Genomic DNA, 24,369 nt, shown 5'->3' with positions numbered 1-24,369 from the left:
GCTGTGAAACTGGATCCCCATCATATGCAGGCAGGCTGGAGAAACACAAACTGCGAGTTATTTTATTAGAGACGTGGGATTTGAGGTGCAATGCTTCTTATATTGTGTTTTTTAAAACGCTGATTTAAAAATAATTCTTTTAAGGCCACCCTCCCTTTTTTCAGCCTTTCTCGTAAACTTGAATCAAAAGAACTCTGAAAGGAAGCGTAAAGATAGAAGCTTCACGACAGGGGGCGCCAGACTCGCGCCCGTCCTTACTGCGGTACTGAGCCCGGCAGTCCCAGCTCGGAGGGAAGCCACCACTAATGAGAAATAAAAAGTCTGCACGGCGCTGCCTACCACGGAAGAACTTCCAACAATTCTTATTAAAAACTCAGCGTATTACATTACACGGCAGAAGACGGGAGGTTACACAGGAGTGTAATAAAACTCGCTGAAGTGAGTACAGGCCAGGCACACAATAAGAGGGGTGGTTCCGATTTTTTTTTTTTTTTTTAAACCCACCAGGTTTTTACAGAAAGCGTTCCTTCTGGATCAACTCGCCGATTTCCATTCCTTCCAGCAAAGCACGGAGGCACCTCTCGCGAGAACATCGTACTCTCGCTTCGCTAGCACCGGGAGCCGAGGCGAGGCCGAGGATTGGCTAATCAGGAGGAGGGGCCTCTCCCCCCCCACCCCCGTTGCCGGGATACGCGGAGGCGCGTGGCCTCCAGCGGCTTTAGGCCTGAGGGCCCCGGGAAGCTGCGCGAGAGTGAGCGGTGGGTGGTCGCGAGCGGGCGGACGCGTCCGCCGAGCCGGCTGTGGGCTCCGCTGCGGTGGCGTCGCCGAGAGTGGCGCCTTCTCTCCTTCCGCGCCGGCAGAGGTGAGACACCCTGGGTCCCATCTCTCCCTCCCTGCCCCGGGAGCTTGTTCTCTTCCCTTGGAGATGCTGCTGCGCTCCAAACAACACAAACCCAAACTCTCTGGCTTTTAGCTGTTCTCCTCAGGCCTGGGGCCAGGCCGGGACCGTCCACCTCCGGCCCCGCCACGCGTGCACCGAGGCCTCTAACAGCCCTGCCGGGGCGAGACCGAAGGGAAGCGTTCAGGAGCCTCAAAGAAAAAAGGCCTGGGGGCTGAGAGAGCGTACCCCAGATAATAGCAGATTGCTGCCTGTCGTGTATAGCAGAAGGGACTTAGCAACTTAACACTAATTAGTATATGTTAAAATGGCTGGTTTAGGGAAGATAACGATAGTAGTAATAATTAGGAGCCAGGTGTTTTGTATTATACTACCTGTAATCGTAACAGCTCTGCAAGATGGAGGCTGTGGCCACACGTCTGTTTCACAGCTGAGGAAACCCCGCGGGGGGATGATAAGGGGGGTAACCGTCAGCGCTCAAGTTTGTATCCCTAATACTTTCCAGAACCGAGGCCAGGCTGCTCCGAGGACGTGTGATGAACCCCGGAGTTAGTGGCTCGTGGTTCCTCCTCCCGCCCTGTGATACTGCCCCCAGCACTGATCTCATGCTAGGCTTTCACCGTGACTGGAAAGCAGAGGCAAAGAAAATGAGGTGGACTTTCGATGTGTTTTACGCTTTCTTAAAGCTATCGGGAAAGCTGGAGTGACGTTGACTAATTCTGCGGGAAACAAAGATTGATTGTGTTAGCTTTCTTTGGGATAAACCGTTTTGATCGTAGACCTCGTCTGCCTTTCAAAAAGTGATTTCGTGAGCCCGGCCGGTGTGGCTCAGGGGTTGAGCATCTACCCGTGACCCAAGAACCAGGAGGTCACCTTTGGCTGGGGTCAGGGCGCATGCCCGGGTTGCAGCTGGGTCCCCAGCAGGGGGCGAGCGGGAGGCAGCCGATCAGTGGCTGATCCTTGATGTTTCTCTCTCTCCCTCTCCCTTCTTCTCTCTGAAATCAATAAAAGCATTTGTAAAAAAGACTTTTAAAGAAGTTATTTCATGAAACTCCCTTTTCCGTTTGAAAGAATAATAATAGTAATAACTGTTACTTTGTCCATAGAGGTCAAAACATCAAGGAAATAGAAGAACCACGGAGCTAGTTGGAATGGGAAGATTTTCAATTTGGTGTGAACATACTCAGCGTGAAGCGATAATGAGATATCTGAGTAGAAATCTCCAATAAATTTGAACATTTAGAATTGATGCCCAGTTTAAAGGACATACCTGGAGACATTGATTTACAAGTCATCAACATAGTTGGAGTTATAAGGAAAAGGGTGAAAGATTATAGAATAAAAGCAATCCAGGAAGTAGGCATGGCCTATGGAAACTGAGAAACCTCGTAAAGTTTTGTAAGTGTCAGTGCCTTCACGTGGGAGGAAGTTCAGAAGATACAAAGGAGAGCACAAAGTTTTTGCCTGGCACTGAGATACTAGGGATCTAAAGATAAATTAGATCCAGGATTTTTCTTCAAGGGAGAGAAAATAAATACTTGAGCAGATCATTTCAGTTGGTGTGATAGATACTGGGATAGGGATATGCCCAGGATGCATAGTAGCACATAGGACAGGCCTATAAATTCAAATTGAAGAAGGGTTATGGACTGGTTGTGGAAGGATTTCTAGGGAAGATAATAGGCAAGATTGTTAGACAAGTGGACCGGTAAGAATGCTAGTATAATAACCCACCGGAGTCCATCAGGCCCTGAACAATACTAGAGAAACAGAGAGGAAGGTACATGTTTAAACATTTATGAATAAAACCAGTAGGACTGTGTGATTAGCTTTGGGAAATGAGGGAGAGGAAGAAATCAAGGACTAAGTTTCTGACTGTGTGACTAGGAGGTGCTACCAAGAGGAAGAGCTGAAAAGGGAAAGGGCTGAAAAAGGGCAGCCAGAAGAGGGGAGTGTCATGGAAATGGTTTCATGTAGGAGTGCACACCAGTTACAGATGACATTTACATCCCTAGCTGCATTGGCAGGGTGCATTTGAAAGGAATAGTATAAATTGAGATGGTGGAAATCGTCAAGGTACAGAGTAGTGGATATAAGCTATTTAGAGTTTAGCTGCATAAGAACAGGACATATGGGACAGAGTTAAAAGTGGTTTCAGGCTCAAGAAATTAATTTTTAAGGTTAGGAGAGAACTGAACATAACAGACTGAAAGAATGAGGAAAGTTTAAAGATACAGGCAGGAGTGGGATAATTCCAAAGGAGATTGAGGTAGGAGGGAAGGAGGCAAGGAAAGGGAGTCTAATGTCCCAAAGAAAGTGGGATCAAGAAGGTAAATCAGAAGAGAAATTGGTGAGAATGGATGGCTGTTGAGATCAGAGGGCAGGATTGATATAGGTAGGTTTATGTGCTTCAAACATGATGGATTTTAAATCCTAATTTTGTCAGATGAGTAGGAAATTGAGTCATCTGCTGAGGGGGGCAGAAAAAGAGTGTAGCTAGAAAAGTGGTTAAGGATTGGAATCATTTAGGAGAGAAGTCACCTATCAAGGATAAATAAAATTTTCTGAGATGAGGGTCCAGCTAAGTTTTGGTGACTATGACTTTGCAGTACTCCAGTCTGTATAGTTATGATTTCTACCAGCAATGTTCAGTAGTCCAGGTTGGATGTAGAGAAGAGTTTCTGATTTTGCCAGATGGGTTGAAGAAAGTTCAAGGATACAAATTAATTGATGGTGCTCGTGAGACAGTAGTTTAATGTAGAGAAGGGAAGGAGTCCTTGAAACTGCCCTTGCCATGGTCATTAATGGCTTGTTCAGTGGGGATTTCAATGGAAATTTCAGTGTTCATCTTTTTTAATTCCCTGCAGTAAATGGCATGACTGGCCATTCCTCTTTTCTCTTGGGATCTCTGACATATACCCCTAGTTTTTCTATTTGCTTTCTTGGCTTTCATTTTTAGTCTCCTATGTTATCTCTCTGATCTGAATGCAATGACATTCTTTAGGCCAGAGTCTTGAGCACTCTCTTTCTCCATATTCTCTCTCTTGATCAGTATCTTTTTTTTTTTTTTAATATGTCTTTATTGATTCCAAAGACAGGAAGGGAGGGAGAGAGAGAGATAGAAACATCAATGATGAGAGATTCATTGATAGGCTGCCTCCTGCACGGCCCGAACTTGGGATGGAGCCCACAACCCAGGCATGTGCCTGAGCAGGAATTGAACTTTGATCTCCTAGATCCTAGGCCAATGCTCAACCGCGGAGCCACGCCCGGCTGGGCTAGATCAGTATCTTTAAAATTCTTTTGAACATGACCTATAACAGGACATACATTTTACATTACAGACCAGTACAAATATATGTGTAAATATATATAAATATAACTGAAACAAAAATTTAATGAAACAATCCCCTTCCTATATGTGCAGTGAACTATTCTTTTTTTACAGTCAACTCTTATATTTTCTATTTTATTTCACGTTTAAAACATATTGGTCATTACCTGCCAAATTGTTCTTACAGCAACCACTCACTAATAGGTCATGACTCATAATTTGAAAAATACTATTCTAAATTATCAGCCAAAACTTTAAATAATACTCTGACAAGTAAAGGAAGGGGCTGATAAACTAGGAGAGAAAAAGTGAATTAAGGAAATGGTTTAAAGAGAGGTGTGGTGAGAATAAAGATGAGAAAAGAGTAGAAGAGAAAATTAAAGTCAGAGAATAAAGTATTTCACTTAAAATATTTGAGATGAAGTAAGTCCAGATGATTACAAGCTCCAGGTCTAGCCATGGCTATCTGAAATGGAGTTGAGATGGTTACCAACATTTAGGTCAGGGAACTGTGAAAGTAGAATTTAGATATTGAATCCAGTATCCATATGAAAGTCAACCAGGATGTTTGTAGGACCGGAATAGAGAGGCTAAACTGGGTATAAAGACCTTAGTGAAGATGAGGTAGAGATTAGGAGGTACCTAGATAAAAGCAACCAGGAAAGATCTAAGGCAACAGAGTTGTATTCCCTGGTCCTCAGAAGAAGAGAATTCTATTTATTTTTTTTAACAACTTTGAAGAATAATGTTTTTGTTGTTGTTAATCCTCACCCGAGGATATTTCTTCCATTGATTTTTAGAAATAGTGGGAGTGAGGGGGAGAGAGGAGGAAGGAGAGAGAGACAAACATTGATGTGAGAGAGAAACATAGATTGGTTGCCTCCCACACACGCCCCAACTGGAACTGGGGATCAAACCTGCAACCCTGGTGCATGCCCTTGATCAGGAATAGAACCCACGATCCTTTGGTGTGCAGGCCAATGTTCTAATCACTGAGCAACACCAGCCAGGGCAGAATAATAATGTTTTGAAAGTGACATTGGAAAGTAAGGAGAGTGCCACGCGCTTTTTCTTTGCTTTGGAATTGTGGCACTGGAAGCTAAAACAGCCTTTGTTACCAAAAGTGTTTTGTGGGAAAGCCAGTATTCTGTTAAAGGGAAGAGTAAATGAAAGTACTTCATAACAGGATTCAGAATATAAGGGAGTTAATCATGGACCAGAAAGCACAGAAAATACCGGAAGATCAGAAACAAGTTGAATATGTCAGGAGAGAGAAAACTTATGGGATAAGCATAGGAGAGATAACCAGATGGGCTTGTATTTTGATAAGATAATAGGGAAATGAGGAAGGCATGTTGTAGTAAATGATTTCATGGTTCTAAATGGAACATTAATATCAAATTTGAATGAAATTAAATCGGGCTTAACATTGTAGTAATATCTGGAATGGCAATTTACAAGAAAACTCATTGTGGATGATTTTTTAACGACTTGGAAAAATAATGTTCCTTTAAACATAAAAGGAAGGGTACAATGTTTAAAGATAGAGCATATGGGTCACTAGTGTCTAGTTATAGAAGGAGTCAAAGGGGAATTGAACTATTCCTTGTTTCCAAACAGTGGTTAAAGTGAACAGACAATGGCCAGTAATCACAAACCTCCAGCAGCTCGCCCTGCTTCACGAGGTGGAATTGGGTTGACAGGAAGGCCTCCTTCTGGAATACGACCTCCATCAGGAAGTATTCGAGCGGCAACTGGAGTAAGTTTAAAACAAATTTATTGAATTCTTGTGCATATGTCTTGGTAGAAGTTGGAAAGCCTGTCTGTAATAATAAATTCTTCTTTGTTCTTTATTTTATGAACATGCTATATGTTTGGTGGGGTTTTTTTAACTTTTTAAAAAATATATATATTTTTAAATTGATTTTAGAGAGAAAAGGAGAGGGAAAGAGAGATAGAAACATCAGCGATGAGAGAGAATCATCCGTTGGCTGCCCCCTGTATAGCCCACAACCCGTGCATGTTCCCTGACTGGGAATTGAACCCTGATCTCCTGGTTCATGGGTTGATGCTCCACCTCTGAACCACACTGCCAGGCATGTTTGGTTTTTGAAAACACTGAGAAGTATAAATGTGGGACAATGTCTGAAAGACACTTTAGAGAGAAGATACGTGCTCATGCTGATATTCAGATGTATTTTAAACCTACAAGTATTCAAGTGGTATAGTGTATTGGTGTCAAAATCAAATGAAGTGGATAGACCAGAAACAGAATCAGACATATGTAAGAATTTAATTAATGATTAAGGTTGCATTTCAAATTAGTTGAAAAAGCATGGACTACTCAGTAGGGCATTATTTGCTTTTAAAAAATTGATCCCTCCCTCACTCAGAAATCTAGATATTTTAGAAACTTTATATTTAAAAAAGGGAAACCATAAATGTACTAGGAGAAAATAAGGCAAGTATTTCATATAAACTTGGTGTGGGCTAGGGACTTCATAAAATGACACAAACACCAAATACTTAACAGGAGGGTATTTTTATATTTTAATTTACAAAATTGAAAACACTATTAAAAAGTTAAAAGAAAAATGGCAAGCTGGTAAAGAAACATTTGCAATCTATATGTCATACATAGAGTTCAGAATTTTTAAGAGCTGTTTTTATATTAAGGCTATAAACCAATCTAAATTCCATGAGATTTCTTCTGCAGGCAGTGTGTGTGTGTGTGTGTGTGTGTGTCGGGGGGGATGTCATTATAAAATTATTCTAAAATTTATCCAAAACAATAAAAAAGCAAAAATAAAGTACAATAGTCTAATATAAAAATATGTTATAAATAATAAGTAAAACAATGTTCCAGTTGCCACGGCAGTCTAAAAACGAAACTCGAATAAATATTAAGAGTTTATATGTAAGACAGAGTGTGCTATACATCAGTAAATCAATAAAAGAAAAATACCACAGTAAAACAAAATGTATGAACTTTACAAACTGGTAATTCTAAAAAGAATAATATCCTATAAAGATAATTGTTACATTTTCATTATAATTATAGTGAAATTGGAATACAACCTAAATGGCTTTACAACAGATGAATCATAAATAAATTATACATCTATCCCTATCATAGACTATTAGGTAGCCATTAACATTTTTTTAAAAGAATATTTTAGGAAATAATATATATAATACATTATTAAGTGGAGAAAACCATTATGGTGTCAATTTAATATGAAACATACATTTATATGTACAAAGAAGTAAGTGAATACACCAAAATATTCATAGTAATTTCTCTGATGCTTACAACAAATGGTTTTGACCACACCTCATAAGGTGCATATGAAGTACTCAAACTCGAACTATAGAGATAATGTTGGGTCCTATGCTTAATTCATAACAAGAACAGCATTTTGGGGAGGGAATAATTTTGTTAAAGTGAGTTTTTTTTACATTTTTGAGATTTTTCTAGAGTTTCAGGTAATATTATCAACAGCATCATCAATTTATACTGAAATGATTTTTCTAAAGTCATATGTAGTACTGAGCTAGGGTATCTTTTTCTATTATTCTAGTAAGAATTTATGCTTGTTAATTAAATATTTATAAAAGGAATCTGACATTTATTGACCACCTATTACTTGCCAGGCGTTTTACCTGTTTAATGTTTGCAGTTTTTAGAAGAGTAATGCTCACTGTAAAACAGAAACAAAGAAGTGTCAGTTTCCTTCTACCCCAGGTATAAAATCATTGTTAACAATGTGGCATGTATCCTTCCAGACTTTTTCTATCTATTTACAAACACTGACACATATGCTTATATAATTGATGGTTTTAGCATTTTCAAAAATGAAGATAATAATATATACATTCTTGTCCTTTACTTTCAGTAATATATCATAAGTGTATCGGTAATATACCATAAATATATTTCCATGTGAATGCATGTATATCTATTTCATTCTTTTTAATGTGTGTAGTTTTAATTTATACTTTCTTTATACTTTCATCTAGATAATTTTTTAAAAGTTGCATAGTTATTTGAGTAGCTGTCATGATTCTGTTTGCATAGCTCTGAAGAGGAAATTATTTAGAAGAATTACCCGGGGAGAGATTTGGCATTCTCTCACAAGGATCATTCAGAATAACCCTAAATTCATTTCAATTGAATTTGTAGCTGACAGTCTTCCTGTGTCCAGTATATTTCCTCTGGAATGTGTCACTGTTGCTGGCCCCCTGTATTCAAAATAATTACCAAGTAATTCTCAGAATCACTTAAGAACTATCTTAGCTGATAGGATTAGAGGCTACCAGCTAATAATTAAAAACAATCAAGATGAATGACAATGGTTGTATCCAACCCCGGTATAAAATTTCTACTGCATATTTAATTTACTGTACTAATTTACTATTTGGAAGTGAGGCAGAAAAAGGAAGAGTGGAAAGGGAAGATAAAAGAAGGATCACTTGGAACAGTTTCAGGTTATCTTTTATACCTTCCCATGCTTGTACACATTATATGAACTGACAAGAAGGGAGTCTTGCCCTTTCCTCAGGTGTATAATGTCATATTGGATTTTGTAGACCTGAAGTAATAATATGAATGCTTGCTGAATGATGTAAGCCCTTTAATACCTACATGGCTATCTTGTGATGGAATTATATAATTTTTTTTCAGAGTGAAAAATTATTTTCTGATTTTAAAGGTAATAATTACTTACCATGATAATGCTGAAAACACCAAATTATATAAATGACAAAATAAAAATGAATTATAATATCACTATATAGAGATAACCATTTTTACTATTTTTTATATAATCTTCCAGACTTTTTGTTTTACAAAAATGAAATTATAAATACTGTTTTGTAAACTATTTTGTTATATACTACAACTTATTTAACCATGTTCTATGGTATATGAGGAAAAATATGTGGACATTTAACTCCTTTCCAGTTTTGAAGTATTATGAATTCTACACATAAAATTTAAAGAATTTTATTTAATACTATTTGATACTTCAAACACTAAAAAATATAGGAATATTTTACAAATTATGTTGAATTAAAATTTTTAAATATTCTCTGCAATCTTAACAGTAGTAGAGTTACAGTGTTTTTCTAGTTTATTAAAACTGAAATCTTGTTTGTTATTTAGATGCCACCTGGAACAGCAAGACCAGGCTCTCGTGGTGGTCTCATAGGGACAGGAGGAGTTCTGTCTTCTCAAATTAAAGTTGCCGATCGTCCTGTAACACAACAAGGTTTGAGTGGAATGAAAACAGGGATTAAAGGTATCTATTTTAAAAAGATGAGTATGTTTTGTGTAAGAAATATTACAGTACCATATTACTAAATCAGAATTACAGAGTGAAAGACGCTGTTTTACTCAGTTCTTATTCCTTGAGTCAACATCATTTTGAGGGTTAAATAAGAGAATGAATGTGAAAATACATTATAAGCTAGAGAGTTTTATACATATATGAGATATTTTGATCTTCACTTTTCTGAACATAGAAATTTGCTACAAATTCAAGAAATTTGAAATAATTTGAAAAAAAAAACCTCAAGAATGAAAATTAGATTTCTATACTCTGGAAATATTCTGAAATACTTTTTTATTGTTTCTATATCAAAATTACACTGTTAAGATATTTGTGTAGAATATCTTAAGTGAGTCAAGAAGTGTTACTTTTATAATAATTAATACCGTATTATGTAAGAAAATGAGGCTAACACAGATTTCTACCATATCTTTCATGGTTCTCTGAATGTATTTAGAAAAGCGTAACAATTCACTGTATGTTGTGATTCAAAGAATCAGTCTGTATATATATAAATCAAAGCATGAACTCTTTAATGTGTTTTATTTCTATATTTGTGACAAATGACTTATCAGGAATGAAGACATTTTACTAGTACAAAATTACCTTTAAAATATCATACTACCTTTTATAATATACTATGTCATGCCTTTCAGGAGACTTAATTTTCTTAATTGTATCATAATACACTTAGCTCACTCAATATTAAAAATCAATTAGATTATTTAGAAATGCTTGGTTAATTATCAATACTGTGAAAAAATGAGTCAAAATTATATAGTTGTTTAGTCTTTAAAACTCTATTCATGGAAATATTTATGTGTTTAATATTACTTATTAAACATTAAAGGTAGAAACATGCTGAACAGAACCAATATCATTTAGTCAGTTTCTACCAATATACTTCAAAGACTCATGTGAGTTTTGATTGTTACCACTATCTTTTGTGACTTACCACTATCTTTTGTTCTTACCTGTTCTAATGCCCCATTTCCCATTCTAATAAGACATTCTTTCCCTCTCCTCAGCTTAGACCTCCCTAGCCTTACCTCTCACACCTTGCAGGGTACTTCATCTGTCTCAAGATTTGGGACATTTAACCTAGAAGTACTTTCTTAGTCCTACTGAAATATAAGATCATGTTTATAAAAAAGTCCCTGAGACAAATTATGAAAAATCATAATCTCTTACTTGCACTGAGAAATTCAGTCTAAAATCTGCACTATTATGATAGCCAATAACTATATATAATTTGCTATTTAAATACAAATTAATAAATAAAACTTCAGTTTCCCGATAGCACCAGCCACATTTCAAGTCTCAGTACGCCCATATAATTCATTTATTGGACAGTACTGATATAGAATACTTGCATTGTTGCAGAAAATTCTCTTGGATAGCCCTGTTCTAGACTCCCATAGCTCCCTTTTCCAAATTCAGTCAACCTGACCTGTAGAATCTGTGTCTTAATAGTCCCACCTCTAATCCAGTCTTTGTGGTCTTAATTCAAGCTTCTATTATATCATGATGCTAAGACATTAGTTCTCTTTTCCATTTCAGTGGTTCTTCTTGATTATCAGATTTACCAGGGCATTCATAAGGACTGTCAGAGAATTGTATAGTGTAATTCTGTTTGTGCTTTTGATTTGCTATTTTGGCGGCACTTCCAAACTGAACACTAATACTTAAAAAAAATTTTTTTTAGGTCCCCAGAGGCAAATTTTAGACAAATCTTATTATCTTGGGCTTCTTCGGTACGTTACATAAACATGTTTTTTTCTATCCATTATCATGAAGTTTTAACTGTAGTACTTATTAAGATAATTAGATATATGTTGATTTATAAGAATTATTTTGTATTCTAACATAGTTTTTGGTTAATTTGGCTGTACTACAAAATACACATATAATGCAATTAGACTGAGATTTAATTAAATTAATTTTTTTAGGTCTCTAGACTTTCAGGTTATTGCTATTTTATTTTATTTTATTTTATTTTATTTTATTTTATTTTATTTTATTTTATTTTATTTTATTTTAATGTCCCCGTTTTCCCCCCATTGATCCCCTCCACCCTTCATCCACCCCGTCCCCACCTCCAGGACCTCCCCATACCAATGTCTGTGTTCATAGGTTATGTATATAAGTATATAAGTTCTTTGATTAATCTCTCCCCACCCACTGCCCCACCCCTGCCTTCCCTCTGAGGCTTTAAACTATATATTTGCATGTAAGCTGTATATTTCAAGTTCACTTTTAAAAACCCTAATGATAAAAATAACCTTTTATGCTTCTTTTACTAATTGTTCTGAAATACTATTGAAATGTCACCAATTACATCTAACAAGAAAGGGAATATGTGAATATTTATTTATGAACATTAATTAATGCACAGTTTTACCTAAGTATATAGCATGTCCCCAGAAAATGTGTGCATACTTTGAATGATTATAATGTCAGTGTCTATTAACATACAGTTCATTTTCAAAATTTAAAAGAATCTACAGAAATGAATAATTTTTTGTCAACACCTGTTTTCAAACTGATGACCGTTCTGGTCCAGGCACTGCTGGTAACATGAAGTAATGGAATCGCAAACATCAAGAGTCATTTCGTTAGGTATTTGTGTGCCCTCAATTTGTCAACTTTTGCTGGTTTTGTACCATAAACTTTATCTTTTATATATCCCCATAAAAAAGTTTTGTGGTTAAATCTTCTTTGTCCAAGGCTTAGTCTGGCTTCACCCATTATTTCAAATCAGACCTGAAAAGGAGTGAAAATTGAGTTATCAGCTGTTAAAGTATGTATACATTTTTGGGGGGATACCTGTGTTCCAAAACAATGTGTACACACTTTGAATAATTATAAAGGCAGGGTTTGTACTTCAACTGCTTTTTCAAACTTCCAGTAGCATTTTAAGATTAATTTCCTCTGTTTAAAGCTTAGTCTGGCTGAAAAGCAAGAAACACCAATTGATTTAAAGTGTGTATACATGTTTTGGGGACACCCTGTATGCTTGGTGAATTGTTACAGATGTGGCCTAATTTTAATGAATTTATAAGCTTTGTTATACAGTTCTAAATTAAGAACTTATTTCTTATTTTCTATCTACCTTTTTCTCTGCTCCTATGTTCTACAGTCTTATCTCCATTTTCCCATTTTACTTTATTTTCTTCTTGGCTCTTCATCTATACTTTCTTTCTCTCTTACTTCCACTTCACCGAATCCTTGCTTCTATTGTGTCCTAAAAGTTTATTTTTCTTTCTTAGTCCTTGATTCTTTTGTTTCTCAATTACCTGAATTTTTTTGATTCTCAAACTTCTAGAGGTAAATAAAGAGAACTGTAGGTTTTCCCCATCTATCCTTGAAGCTAACACCAATAAGAAAGAGAGTGAGGCCATCGTTGTATAGCATCCCTTGATGTCCAGCCACTTTTTCATCAAAAGAAGGAAACAAAAGGAAGCTATTTGTCATCATTACATTGTATCTCTTCTCCAGGACTTGTGATTCTGCATCAAAGAGTAGTAATTCTAGCTGTTTGTGTAATTGTTTGACCCTAGAGCAGTGTTCAACTGGTGGTGATTTTGTCCCCCAGGGAACATTTGGCAATTTTTAGACACATTTTTGGTTGTCATAACTGGGTTTCGGAGAATATGCTACTGGCATCCAAACTAGGGATGCCATTAAACATCCTACAGTGCACAGGATAGTCCCCCCACCCCCTACCAAGGTATTATTCAGTGACCTAAGATGTCAGTAGTGCCACTCTTGAGACACCCTGTTCTAGAGGGTAGCAGGAGCTGTGGGAGTGACAATTAGGCATCTACTTCTGTCTATAGATTGTACCAGTTTAACCGGGTTTCCATTCTTAGGATTAGAGAGTCTATGTCAGCTTTTTATTAGCTGGGATATACCTCATTTTTAATCAAATAAGCCGCTTTTAAGTGAAATTTCACAAAACCATTTATATTATTACACATTTATGAAAAGTATTTTTTGTTTGACTAGAAAGTCTTCTTGATTAGAAGTATTGCTGACTTATTTCTTTTCATTTAGAAGTAAAATAAATGAACTTACAACAGAAATTAATAAACTTCAAAAAGAAATAGAAATGTACAATCAAGAGAATTCAGTTTATTTGTCATATGAAAAGAGGTGAGTAATTTTGCAGCTAAAATATGCAAGATCTTTTTTATTAGTAACATTTAATGTGATATATTTCAGGAGTTTAATACTGAATTTGTTCATAATATTTATTTGTTTATCTATGTATTTATGGTTGTATTTATTTTATGCTTGCAGAGCTGAGAATTTAGCTGTTGAAATTAAAGACTTTCAAGGACAACTCGCAGACTACAACATGGTATTTGCTTTTTCATAGAGATTTTCTTTGAATATTTTCATTGCTTTTTACCACTTTAAAAAATGTGTTATTTTAAATATCAAATAATACATGAATACATGCATATTGTAAAAGATTGAAACTATAGAAAGTGTAGAGATTAAAGTGTTGTGGCCCTGGCCTGGTAGCTCATTTGGTTAGAGTGTCGTCCTGAAACGCCAAGGTTGCGGATTCAATCTTCAGTCAGGGCACATACAAGAAGCAACCAATGAATGCACCAATAAATTGAACAACAAATTGGTCTCTCTCTCTTTTTCTCTTTTTCTCCCTCTGTCCCTTTCTCTGTCTCTCTAAAAATCAATCAATAAATAAAAATAATAAATCATTTTACATTTTTACATTTATAAAATGACTTTTATCCATCTGCCCTGGGGGAGGGAGAGAGGAAAGAAAAGGGCTGGGGGCTAGACAGAGAGAGAGAGAGAGATCTTCTCCAAACTTTTGTCTTTCCTGGACCCTTTTTTATAAGCTCAGACATCTCCTAACAGCAGGCAAAGCTCTTCAAGGTAAAATCTGCAGGAACAGTAGTAGTTCATTACTGCTCACTTTTTTATATTCCTAAAAATGGAGTTTATTGCTTGGCCAAATGCACAGTATATGCTTACTTGGATAGCTCAATATTTGTTTTTATCTTAGAAAATAAAATACCTGGAAGTATTAATACTTTAAATGACTATTATTTGTAAGATTGAATACCTATATTATGGATTATAGAGAAAATTTATACACTAATAGAATGTGTTGTGTTTTTTTTGTATTTTTATTTTTAGTTGGTAGATAAACTTAATACCAATACTGAAATGGAAGAAGTAATGAATGATTACAACATGGTAAGAAAATTTCTAAGCAGTAGATCAATATAGATCATATCCTCCAAAACAAAGCATTTATAGCTAGAAATAGTTTGATGAAACCTTATGGATCTTAGAGATAGGTATTACTCTGATCCTAAATACCACTATTATAATTGAGTTTCCATAGTTACACTTTTTAAATTTTTTCCTGTTCATTGACTCTCCCAAGTGGATGATACCTTAGTGTCTTTCAAAAGGCTATATTTTAATGGGTCCTACACTTAGCACTAGTTAGGGATTCCCATCTACATTTCCTTATATATAGATTAGTTTGCAATCTGGTTTAACAGTTGCACAAATGGAGCTGAGTACTCAATGGACATATTATGGCACCTATAAAGAGTTTTATAAGAAAGGGAGAAAAATAACTATCATATGATGCCAGACATAATACTACTTTTGATTGGTAAATGAGATGTTAGCAGCTAGCTTATTTTGATTCTAAACACTTGGATGCAAACATACAACTTATAACTTACATAGCTTATCATTAATTTACACAGTAAGTTCTGTGAAACCACAGAATTTATAAAATGACTCTTTTCTAAATTTTGGTTCTAAAAGCATGATAATTTAGTGAAATTATTCTTGGCTTTTAGAACACAAGAGAATTCCCAACTTGAAAACTGTTTTTAATACCAAATGTAAAAAGTAAAACTTTCTTTATGTGTTTTGTTAGTTATCTGAGATAGGTGCAAATTCTAGGCTGAATATGCACAGGTAGAGCCAACTAGGAGTGCTCAAGTAAAATCCTGGATTATTTAAGAATAAAATTTGTACTGGGGAGGAGGAAGGAACGGGGTGGAACGGGTCATTGGGGAGAAAAAGGGACATCTGTATTATTTTAAACAATAATAAAATTTTTAAAAAAAAGTTTAAAAGACCAAAAAAAAAAAAGAATAAAATTTGTGCTGGGTCTGAATTTAACATATTACTAATTAACTATTGGACACCCAATAAATTCTTGAAATTTTAATTCCATAAATTAAGTTTACATTGGATTATTTGACAAAATGAATACTTTTGATGTGAGATTACAATGCCTGTGAAAAGACTTTTATTTTAATCTGGTATGGTGATTTGTTCATTGAAACAAAAACTACATATTTTTTAAGCTTTACATTTGGCATTAGGATTATTAAAATAATCTCTGAGTTCATAATCATAATAACCTTTAAAGAAATTGTTTGGTTTAAATGGCAATTTCTTACCCCTCACTTGTGTTAACTCTTTATTTAGCTTAAAGCTCAAAATGATCGAGAAACACAAAGTATGGATATCATATTTACAGAAAGACAAGCGTAAGTACAATCTATGTAGAAATACATTTATAAGTGAGCTGTATTAGGTAGTTTAACTTCTGAGTCATGCTTTTCCTTACAAATTTTTTTGTTTTTCTCTGTTGAATTCTTTAATTTTAAAAAGTTGAATATTTGTAATACAAATTATTGTTATCTTTATTTACTATTAAGTTCCCAAATTCTGTACAAATAAAAGTACTATATAGATTAGATAGATATAATTTCTGCTTCTAGGAGTTTAAAAATCTAAGGTGGATCAGAACATCTTCATCTCTATAATTGTAATTTTAACTTGGGCTTTTTAACTAATTTGAATTATGAGATTTAAACCCCAGTCTATTGAAAGGCAGATTATTTATAGTATTTCATTGTCTCATACATTATCCAATTAATTGATGATAGTTATATTAGTAATCTATATCATAGGTTTAGATTATATGTGCATCTTTATGTATAACCGGTTAAAGATCAAATACCAAGATAACTGTGGCAGTGACAATAATGCCTACAAAATAAAATAATAAGTAGATGTCCATTTGGGCTGCTGTAACAAAACATCATGGACTGGGTATCTTATAAACAACAGGAGTTTATCGTTCACAGTTCTGGAGGCTGGGAAGTCCAAGATCAGCGCAGCAGTATGGTCCCTTTCTGGTGAAGGCCCTCTTCCTGGGCATAACCTGGTGTCTCCTTGCTGTGTCCTCCCATTGGTGGGAGGGTCTAGGGAACTCTGTGGGATCTCTTTTATAAGGCCACTAATCTCATTCATGAGGGCTCTATCCTTATGACCTAATCATCTCCCAAAGGCTCCACCTACTAATATCTTTACTTTTGGGATTAGGATTTTTACATGAATTTTAGAGGGATGTGAATATTCAGACAATAGCAATGGTTAAAGTAATTGTCTTCATCTGCTTTTTTGACCTTAATTAAATATTGTCTAAGGCAGTACTTAGGAAGATTAGCTATTTTTTACACACATATACCACATACATTTTGTCCCAAAAATATATCAATAATAATCTCTTTGAGAGCAAGGATAATAATTAACCAAAATTAACAAAATTCTGTAACACCAAATATACTGTCATGTTACCTCTGTGTGTACAGTAAATATTTGATGAAGACTAGGATATTAAAATATAATAAAACATTTGAAAAATAAATTCTTGTGTTGATCAAAAACAAAGAAATCTCTTTTCCCCCATCTATTATTTGATGGGGCTATAAAGTGCTGTCTTAAAAATTATATGTGCTGGAAGTCTCTTCCCTTTTACAAAGAAAATTCCATATTCATGGTGACCAAGTTCTTACATGGGAACTTTCCTTTTTGTTGTTGTTCTAGTTTTAAACTATTTACTGCAAGTATTTATCATTTACTATATGTAAAATACTCTTATAGGTACCTAAAGAATAAGAAATAATAATCTATAGCCCATTAAAGACCTTACAGCATTTACAGTATTTAGGTCCTAAATTATTTCCTAATTTATCTACAAAGTTATATAATACCCAGGTCAGATTTATAAATATTAAATGTACATGTTTCATAGATATTTCATCCTAAATGATGGATTACAAGTTTGAGAATGTCATAGATTTCTATTTCTATTTGGTTCATTTAGTTGAAGAAATAGTTCTTAAAATATGGTAGTTTGTCCTGAAAATGTCAGCAGTTTCAAAACTTCATATCTGTAGTTTGTAACTGAGGCTGAGTGAAATAGGTTCTCCTGACCCTTTTAAAAAGAAATTTAAATTAAGAACAAAAGTCATTTTTATGAAGTTTACTTTTATATGCCGCAGGAGGATAGATTTGTTTTATGTGTTAAGCAGATAACCAAAATCTCAATAACACAAAGATCTACCTTGATACTCCTCATTCCAAGGGAGCAGGAAATGCCATACCTTTTGAAGGCAGGTGTAAAGAACTTCTGTTTTCATTCTCTTTAGTCCTCCTATTTAGTATGGTATGACCATCTGGCTTATTCCTGAACATCTATTTATAGTAAGTTGGTCATTACACATAGCCTTGATAGATTACTACAATTCTTAGACACCTGGCTTTAATTTAGTTTCACATAGCTGCATGAACTAAAGATTCTCTTCAATTTCTGATGTATATACTTCTCTAGTTTGGTATTAGTCAAAATCAGTTATATTTTAAAACATGTAATTATAATTTTAAGCCCGTTTATTTTTGTTTAGTCAGATATTTATTGACTACCCAATATTCATTTATAAGAGGTTCTTGAATATAAGAGATTAATGTAGTCTTTGCTGATTCATAATTATATTTTGTTTTATTTTATTCCTCAAATATTAATATTTGCCTCTTAAATTATGAAATGATATTTTGGTAAAATGATAGATTATTTAGAAAAAAATGCCTCATGTTTCTATTATCTGACTTATAATTGTGATTGAAAACAATGAATAATTGATAATATCTATTAGGAAATACGTGAAAAGCATTTATATTCTTTATTGAATATTGAAAGCATTTCAATAAACAAGCAAATATGCATGATAAATGAGTTCATTTTTCTATTTCACAGGGTATATCATCTTAAACAGTTTTTATTTTACTTATTGATATCGAACTGAGTTTATATATCAGTATAACCTTTAAAATGACTTTTCTGCAGAATGTAACATACATCTAGTCTCTTTTTTCTAAGAAAGTACCAGGTAGATACACATTTAAAAAACTGTATTATAGAGAAATTTGAACAAAAATAAAATAATGTACTATAGTCCTGTGTGTCCGTGTCCCAGCTCCATCAGTTCATAACCAACCCTGCTCCATCTACTCCTTTAGCCACTGTTCCCTTTTCTGTATTATGAAGAAAATCTAAAACATCATTTCACCTATGAATATATTTCAGTATTTTAGAGCTAGTTCCTGTAAAAGATACAGATAAATACATTTAACCTTCCCAATATGATAGGTTTTGTTAGTTTTTAATGCCACCGTTTGCATTAAGTTAATAAAATTATGATTACAGCCAATTGGTCATAAGGAATTGGCAAATAATTCACTTTTAGACTCTTCTTATAATAGTCTCAAGGCCAGTGTTTTTCAAACTATGTTGTTTGGACCCTTGTTGTGCTATGAGCTCTTAGTGGGCACACCTCAAAGAAAGGTTGGAAAATTCTTGATACTTTGCCTTTGAAGAGCAGAGAGCAGTTTAGCTTAGTGAATTTTCAGATGATTCCTATACTAAAGAATCTTGTTTCACTTTGTTCAAACCTAGTATTTCCTGCAGTAATTCTATAATGATTTGACCATGTACCTTTTTCGCCCTTGTAAATACTTCTGAATGTCTCTCTGGAAATTAATGTTCTAGAAAACAATTTGGGAAACATTCCTCTATGTCTTGGATGCCAAACAGCTGTTCATGGATCAACTGAAGATTTCTCAGCCCCAGCACAGACTCATTTGAATAAAAATCTCCCAAAGAGAGAGAGAAATATATATATTTTTAAATAAGGTCTATAGATAATTATGATACCCTTCATTATGGTGACAATCTTTCTTTATAACCCAAATCAGTAGTAACTTATTAGGGATTGTGCCTGGACATTGTGCTGTGCTTTAAATTGCTGCTAAACTTTTTAGGAAATTTACTGTGCTAATTCAGGAAGCATTTATAAAGTTTTCCAATTCCATGAATTCATTCTATGAGCATAAAAAAGTCAATCCAAGTGTATTGTCAGTTTAATCTATCTCTGTTCCTTACTGTGACTCATGATATAAATCCAAAGCCTTTATTTCTCTACTGATTCCAATCAGTAAAACTTTAATATAATTTATGTGTATTATGTCAAATATCTGAACTAATATGAGAATCAGTTCATTTTCATTAATAATTTACTTTATGCTTTTTTTTATTAGTAGTATATATGGTCTCTTGAATATTGCTGAGAATAATAATGCTAGTATTATAACTGTTAGCTACCAAGGAGTGTCAGTTACTGTAGTTGGACTAACTTTTTCAATACCAATGAGAAAAGCATAATTTTATGATATTTATGTGTGTTGCAATTAATATGAAGGTCTACTAGCTATAGTTTGGTATGTCACATATGAAAATCTCCATGTCTAAACTGTGAGTGTGATAACATTTTTTAAATAATCAAACTTTGAAAGCAGTTAATTATCTTCACATAATTCATGCGTATCTATATATTTATCTTCAATAAACCCATCATCATCTATTACAAATGAATGTAATTGTTCAAATATTTCTGTAGTATCTTCAGAGTTTGTATCTGGTATCTGTGAAAGAGAACTTGAATTTTTGGTAAATCCATCTTCATAGGGTTCTGCTTCATGCTCTTCTAGGCGATGATGATTGTAACTAAGCAGAAAATTATACCATATTGGGCATTTGACAGCAATAAAAATGAGGAGTGAAGTCATCAGTACAGTCACTACAACACCAACAAGAAAAGCCCAGCTTTTTCCAACAGGTCCATGTTCTTAAATTGGATACAGAGAGAGGGAGAGAGGGAGATATTTTGTTAAATTGACAACAAAAATTACATATCTTAATAACTCCCAAATAGTGATATTAGAAGTGAATGTACATTATAATTTTCTTTAAGCAAAAGTTAATGAAACTACAGTATAAAAGACATTTCATAGAGTGGTGAAAGAATATCTTTTTTTCTAAATAACTCCTATCTTTGCAGGGATTGTTTATCCATTCACCTAGGAACATTATTGATTTATACCTTTTAAGAATGGTGTCTTGACTAGTTAAAATTAAGGCTAAGAGAAGTTAAATAATTTGCCTAGTGGCATTTGTATGGTAACTAGCAAAGCCCAGTTTGGAAACCCAATATTTTGTAAACCTTTCCTTGAGATGAGGAATTGTACTTTTGCATTTTCTAGAGACTTAAAATGCAGAAAAACAATGAGAAGTACTTTAGTTTATTTATGCTATCTTCAGCAACATTAATATTGAATACTAGTACATTACCTGAATTTCTTGTTAAGTTGTTCAAAGAGCTATTAAATGTTGAATTGCTAATTGACTGAAAATTCATATGAAGTTCTTCAGTTATAAGTGAAGGAAATTTTGAGTAGCATTCAGCCTTATAAGGTACTGTTTTGATGCTGTAGCATTTCAGGCTATCTGGGTAGCTGCACATGGTGATGTTCTCATTTTCTAGTAAATCAGAAAGAATAAATTCCAGTTTATTATGGAAAATAAAATTATTATGGTTAACAACATTTTATAATTATTTTAGTCCAGAATTTTTTGACATGTCATTATTAGTTACTATAAGAAGGAAACTTATATTGCCTAACAACATAAGATAAAGGTGCACATTCCTGTTTATAAAGTTATTTTATAAATGTAGTTTAAGTGAAGTATCTATATTCTGTTTAATCTGTATTAGTAAAGATGTTATGATTAAGACTGTGGTGAAAATCTTGATCTTTTCTTTCAAAATGAAATGAGAGACTTTTCTGGGATGAAACAACCAAAAATCGATCACATTTTGGTTTTGATTAAATAATGTATAGCTTACCTAGTGTTACATTTGATGTGTTTAACCAATTCTGCAAATTCAGTAGACTACAAGAGCAGTTCCATGGATTTCCATTTAAAATGATTAATTCCAGACGAAACAGTTGTGGTACATCAAAATGACTTATCAAATTGCCTTGCAGATTCAGAAGTTTCAGGTTTTTAAGAGGCACAAATATATCAGGATTCAGTTGTAATATTTTGTTCTGACAGAGATATAACTGTTCTAGTTTATTTAAGCCTGTAAACGTACCCTGTTGAATTATGTGGATGGAGTTTCTACAAATATTTAAAATTTTTAGATTGGAGAGGTTACCAAAACTATTATTATGTAAGATAATGACACTATTTTCAATCAAATAGAGCTCAGTGAGTAAACAGTACATCTGTAGAACACTTGTGTCTATAATATTCAGGGTAATTTGGTTATAACTGAGATCAAGTATAGTAACCTCTTTATTGATATCCGCTGGAATCAAAGCATAATTCTTTTTAGTCAAATTATATTTGACTTCCTAAAAAAAGAAAAAAGTTAGAAATGCATTAATCAGAAAAACATTAACAGATTTTTCCAAATTTCATATCCCGGCAATTAAACATTGGAAGGAAATAGTTTAGGAAAAAACCTACTGTCCAATCACTTGGTATTATAGTTTGAAAAAATAAAAACAAATGCTTTTCTTTATTAGGATGAAATACTGAAGATTAAGGGAATTCTGGTACTTATAATTAATTGAGCAAGGAGATTCTAGTTTGTCATACAGGTATCTTATAACTGTTGTTATATAATCATTACAGAAAGAAAGACTATTGGTATATTCCCATTTGTATATATGGAAATACATGGTGAATAATAATTCAGTTAACGTTAGTATTTCAATGTGTAGGATTGACATTTCAAATGAGGAAATTATTTTAAAATATGTCATTTCAAAAAATCTGGTATTACAATTTTATTTTTTAATATTTTTCAATTATAGTTGATATACAATATTATATTAGTTTTAGGTGTACAACTTGGTGATTAGAAATTTATGTAACTTATGAAGTGATACCCTAAGTCTAGTACCTATCTGACACCATATATAGTTTAAAATATGTAATTTTTAAAAATCAGCAGAGCTACCGACACTATACCTAGAACTATTAATTAAGAAATAATACTTAATATATAACTTTAGAGGCTTAGTAGCTCAAAGTCTGGTGTTTTAAAAGAAAATATTTATCTTATAATAGAAATTGAACCATTTTTTAATTTAAAGAGCCAGACAACATGAAGAAGTGCTTTCCTTGTGTGGATATAGATCCAAAGAAATAGTTCTTACTTTGACTGTTCTTGCGATTGAAATGTCCCCCCAATAGTAATAATGCAACAGCAATTTTTCTCATAAATGTAATTTAAAATTTCCTACATTTTAAGTGTGGTTTTTATGTCTTAAAACTAATCTCTGATTTTATAATGAGAATTCACAGATTTCTTCTTTTTTTTCTCCCTTCTGAAATTTATCTTTATTGTTGAAAGTATTACAGATGTCCCCCTACACACCCCCCCATTGATCCCCTCCATCCTGCATCAGCTTTAATCATTCAACTCTTAAAGATTAAAAAATGAAGACTGCTTTTGTCAAATTAGAATCTGGCTCAGAGATCACAGATTTTGAATATACACAGCTAACTAAAAAGTTATTTTTGATAGCTTGATTTGGATTTTTTCCCCCCTGCTTTTATTGCTTTGGGATATTCAAAGTGTACCTTTGAAAATATTTTCACTATCTTGATTGTAAAAACTTACTGTTTTAGAAGTCTGGCTTTCATCTGATAATAATAGCATGAAGAGGGGCCAAAACAAGATTGGTATGCATGTGGTTTCCATATTGCAGGCCTGATAGAAAAGAGAGCATTTTCATGTCAATAGGAAACTAGAACTTTAGAGATTATGGAGGACATTTTGATTTCCTTTTTTCCTCCTTTTAGATCTATTTTTTTCTTAAAATATATAAAATGTGAAACAATTAAATGCCCCTTCACAATCCCTATACTCTAATCTTAACAAACTAGAAAGCTTCTATGGAGAATGAAAAATAGTACTTTTTAGTGTCTCATTAGTTCCTAGATCTATTGAAAATAAAGTCCAGAAGAATATATATTTATGTATATGTGTTTAAATATATATATGTTTTTTCATCACCATTTATCTTCCCTATACCTTCTTTCACCTCCACACCCCCTTCCCATAATCACCACACTATTGTCCATGTCAATGAGTAGTATGTTCTTATAGTGCTGCTACTTGTTGTTTTAATTTAGGTGTTCTCTGTTAGTATTATCTATTTACCTACAAGTGTGAGAAATAAGAGTCTTCAGCTCTCTTTCAAACACTCCGTACCTTCATCTCTGACACAACAAATATATACTTCCTGTCTCTTCATTCTTCAAACATAGTTATGTGTAATTTGGGTTAGATGAGTGTTCATTGTATCACAAATATATAAACGCTGTCAATGACTGAGCCATGCAACAGGATTGCTTTTCTATTCCTGCTCACAAGTTTTCGCTAAATTAAATGTACTGGAGTATTTATGTGCTTAGTTTTCTTTTTTCCTTCTTTTAAATGAATTTATACCCAAACTATTCCTTAACAAATCACTCAATAGTTTATGCATTTTAGATATTTAGTCTGTTTCATTTGCTTAAAAAAGTCTCCCAGAGC

The 24,369-nt window shown here is 33.8% G+C and overlaps 2 protein-coding genes across 5 annotated transcripts in view; one reads left to right on the top strand and one right to left on the bottom strand.

Annotated features, from left to right (window-relative positions):
* The first annotated feature begins 741 nt into the window (after positions 1-741).
* The window catches only part of IFT74 (intraflagellar transport 74), a 74,511-nt gene continuing 50,883 nt past the window's right edge, over positions 742-24,369 (top strand). The window contains exons 1-8 of one of the 4 annotated variants that reach the window (XM_016220493.2): positions 745-862; positions 5,853-5,991; positions 9,397-9,532; positions 11,268-11,316; positions 13,619-13,717; positions 13,865-13,925; positions 14,735-14,794; positions 16,058-16,119. In XM_016220493.2, coding sequence (XP_016075979.2) covers positions 5,872-5,991; positions 9,397-9,532; positions 11,268-11,316; positions 13,619-13,717; positions 13,865-13,925; positions 14,735-14,794; positions 16,058-16,119 — 587 coding nt within the window. In that variant the 5' untranslated portion in view covers positions 745-862; positions 5,853-5,871. Of the gene's footprint in view, positions 863-5,852; positions 5,992-9,396; positions 9,533-11,267; positions 11,317-13,618; positions 13,718-13,864; positions 13,926-14,734; positions 14,795-16,057; positions 16,120-24,369 lie in introns of all 4 variants that reach the window. The other 3 variants (XM_016220496.2, XM_016220497.2, XM_016220498.2) reach the window with 3 other exon arrangements.
* LRRC19 (leucine rich repeat containing 19) lies at positions 20,273-23,532 on the bottom strand. Its single transcript, XM_016220499.2, has 4 exons — positions 23,452-23,532; positions 21,661-22,174; positions 21,105-21,293; positions 20,273-20,601 (listed from the first exon to the last, which is right to left on the bottom strand). Exons 1-4 carry the CDS (start codon positions 23,530-23,532, stop codon positions 20,273-20,275), a joined length of 1,113 nt encoding a protein of 370 aa, XP_016075985.2.

This window comes from Miniopterus natalensis, chromosome 12 (assembly GCF_054644295.1).
Source record: "Miniopterus natalensis isolate mMinNat1 chromosome 12, mMinNat1.hap1, whole genome shotgun sequence".
Lineage (NCBI taxonomy): Eukaryota > Metazoa > Chordata > Mammalia > Chiroptera > Miniopteridae > Miniopterus > Miniopterus natalensis.
This window is presented reverse-complemented; position numbering and strand designations above follow the sequence as displayed.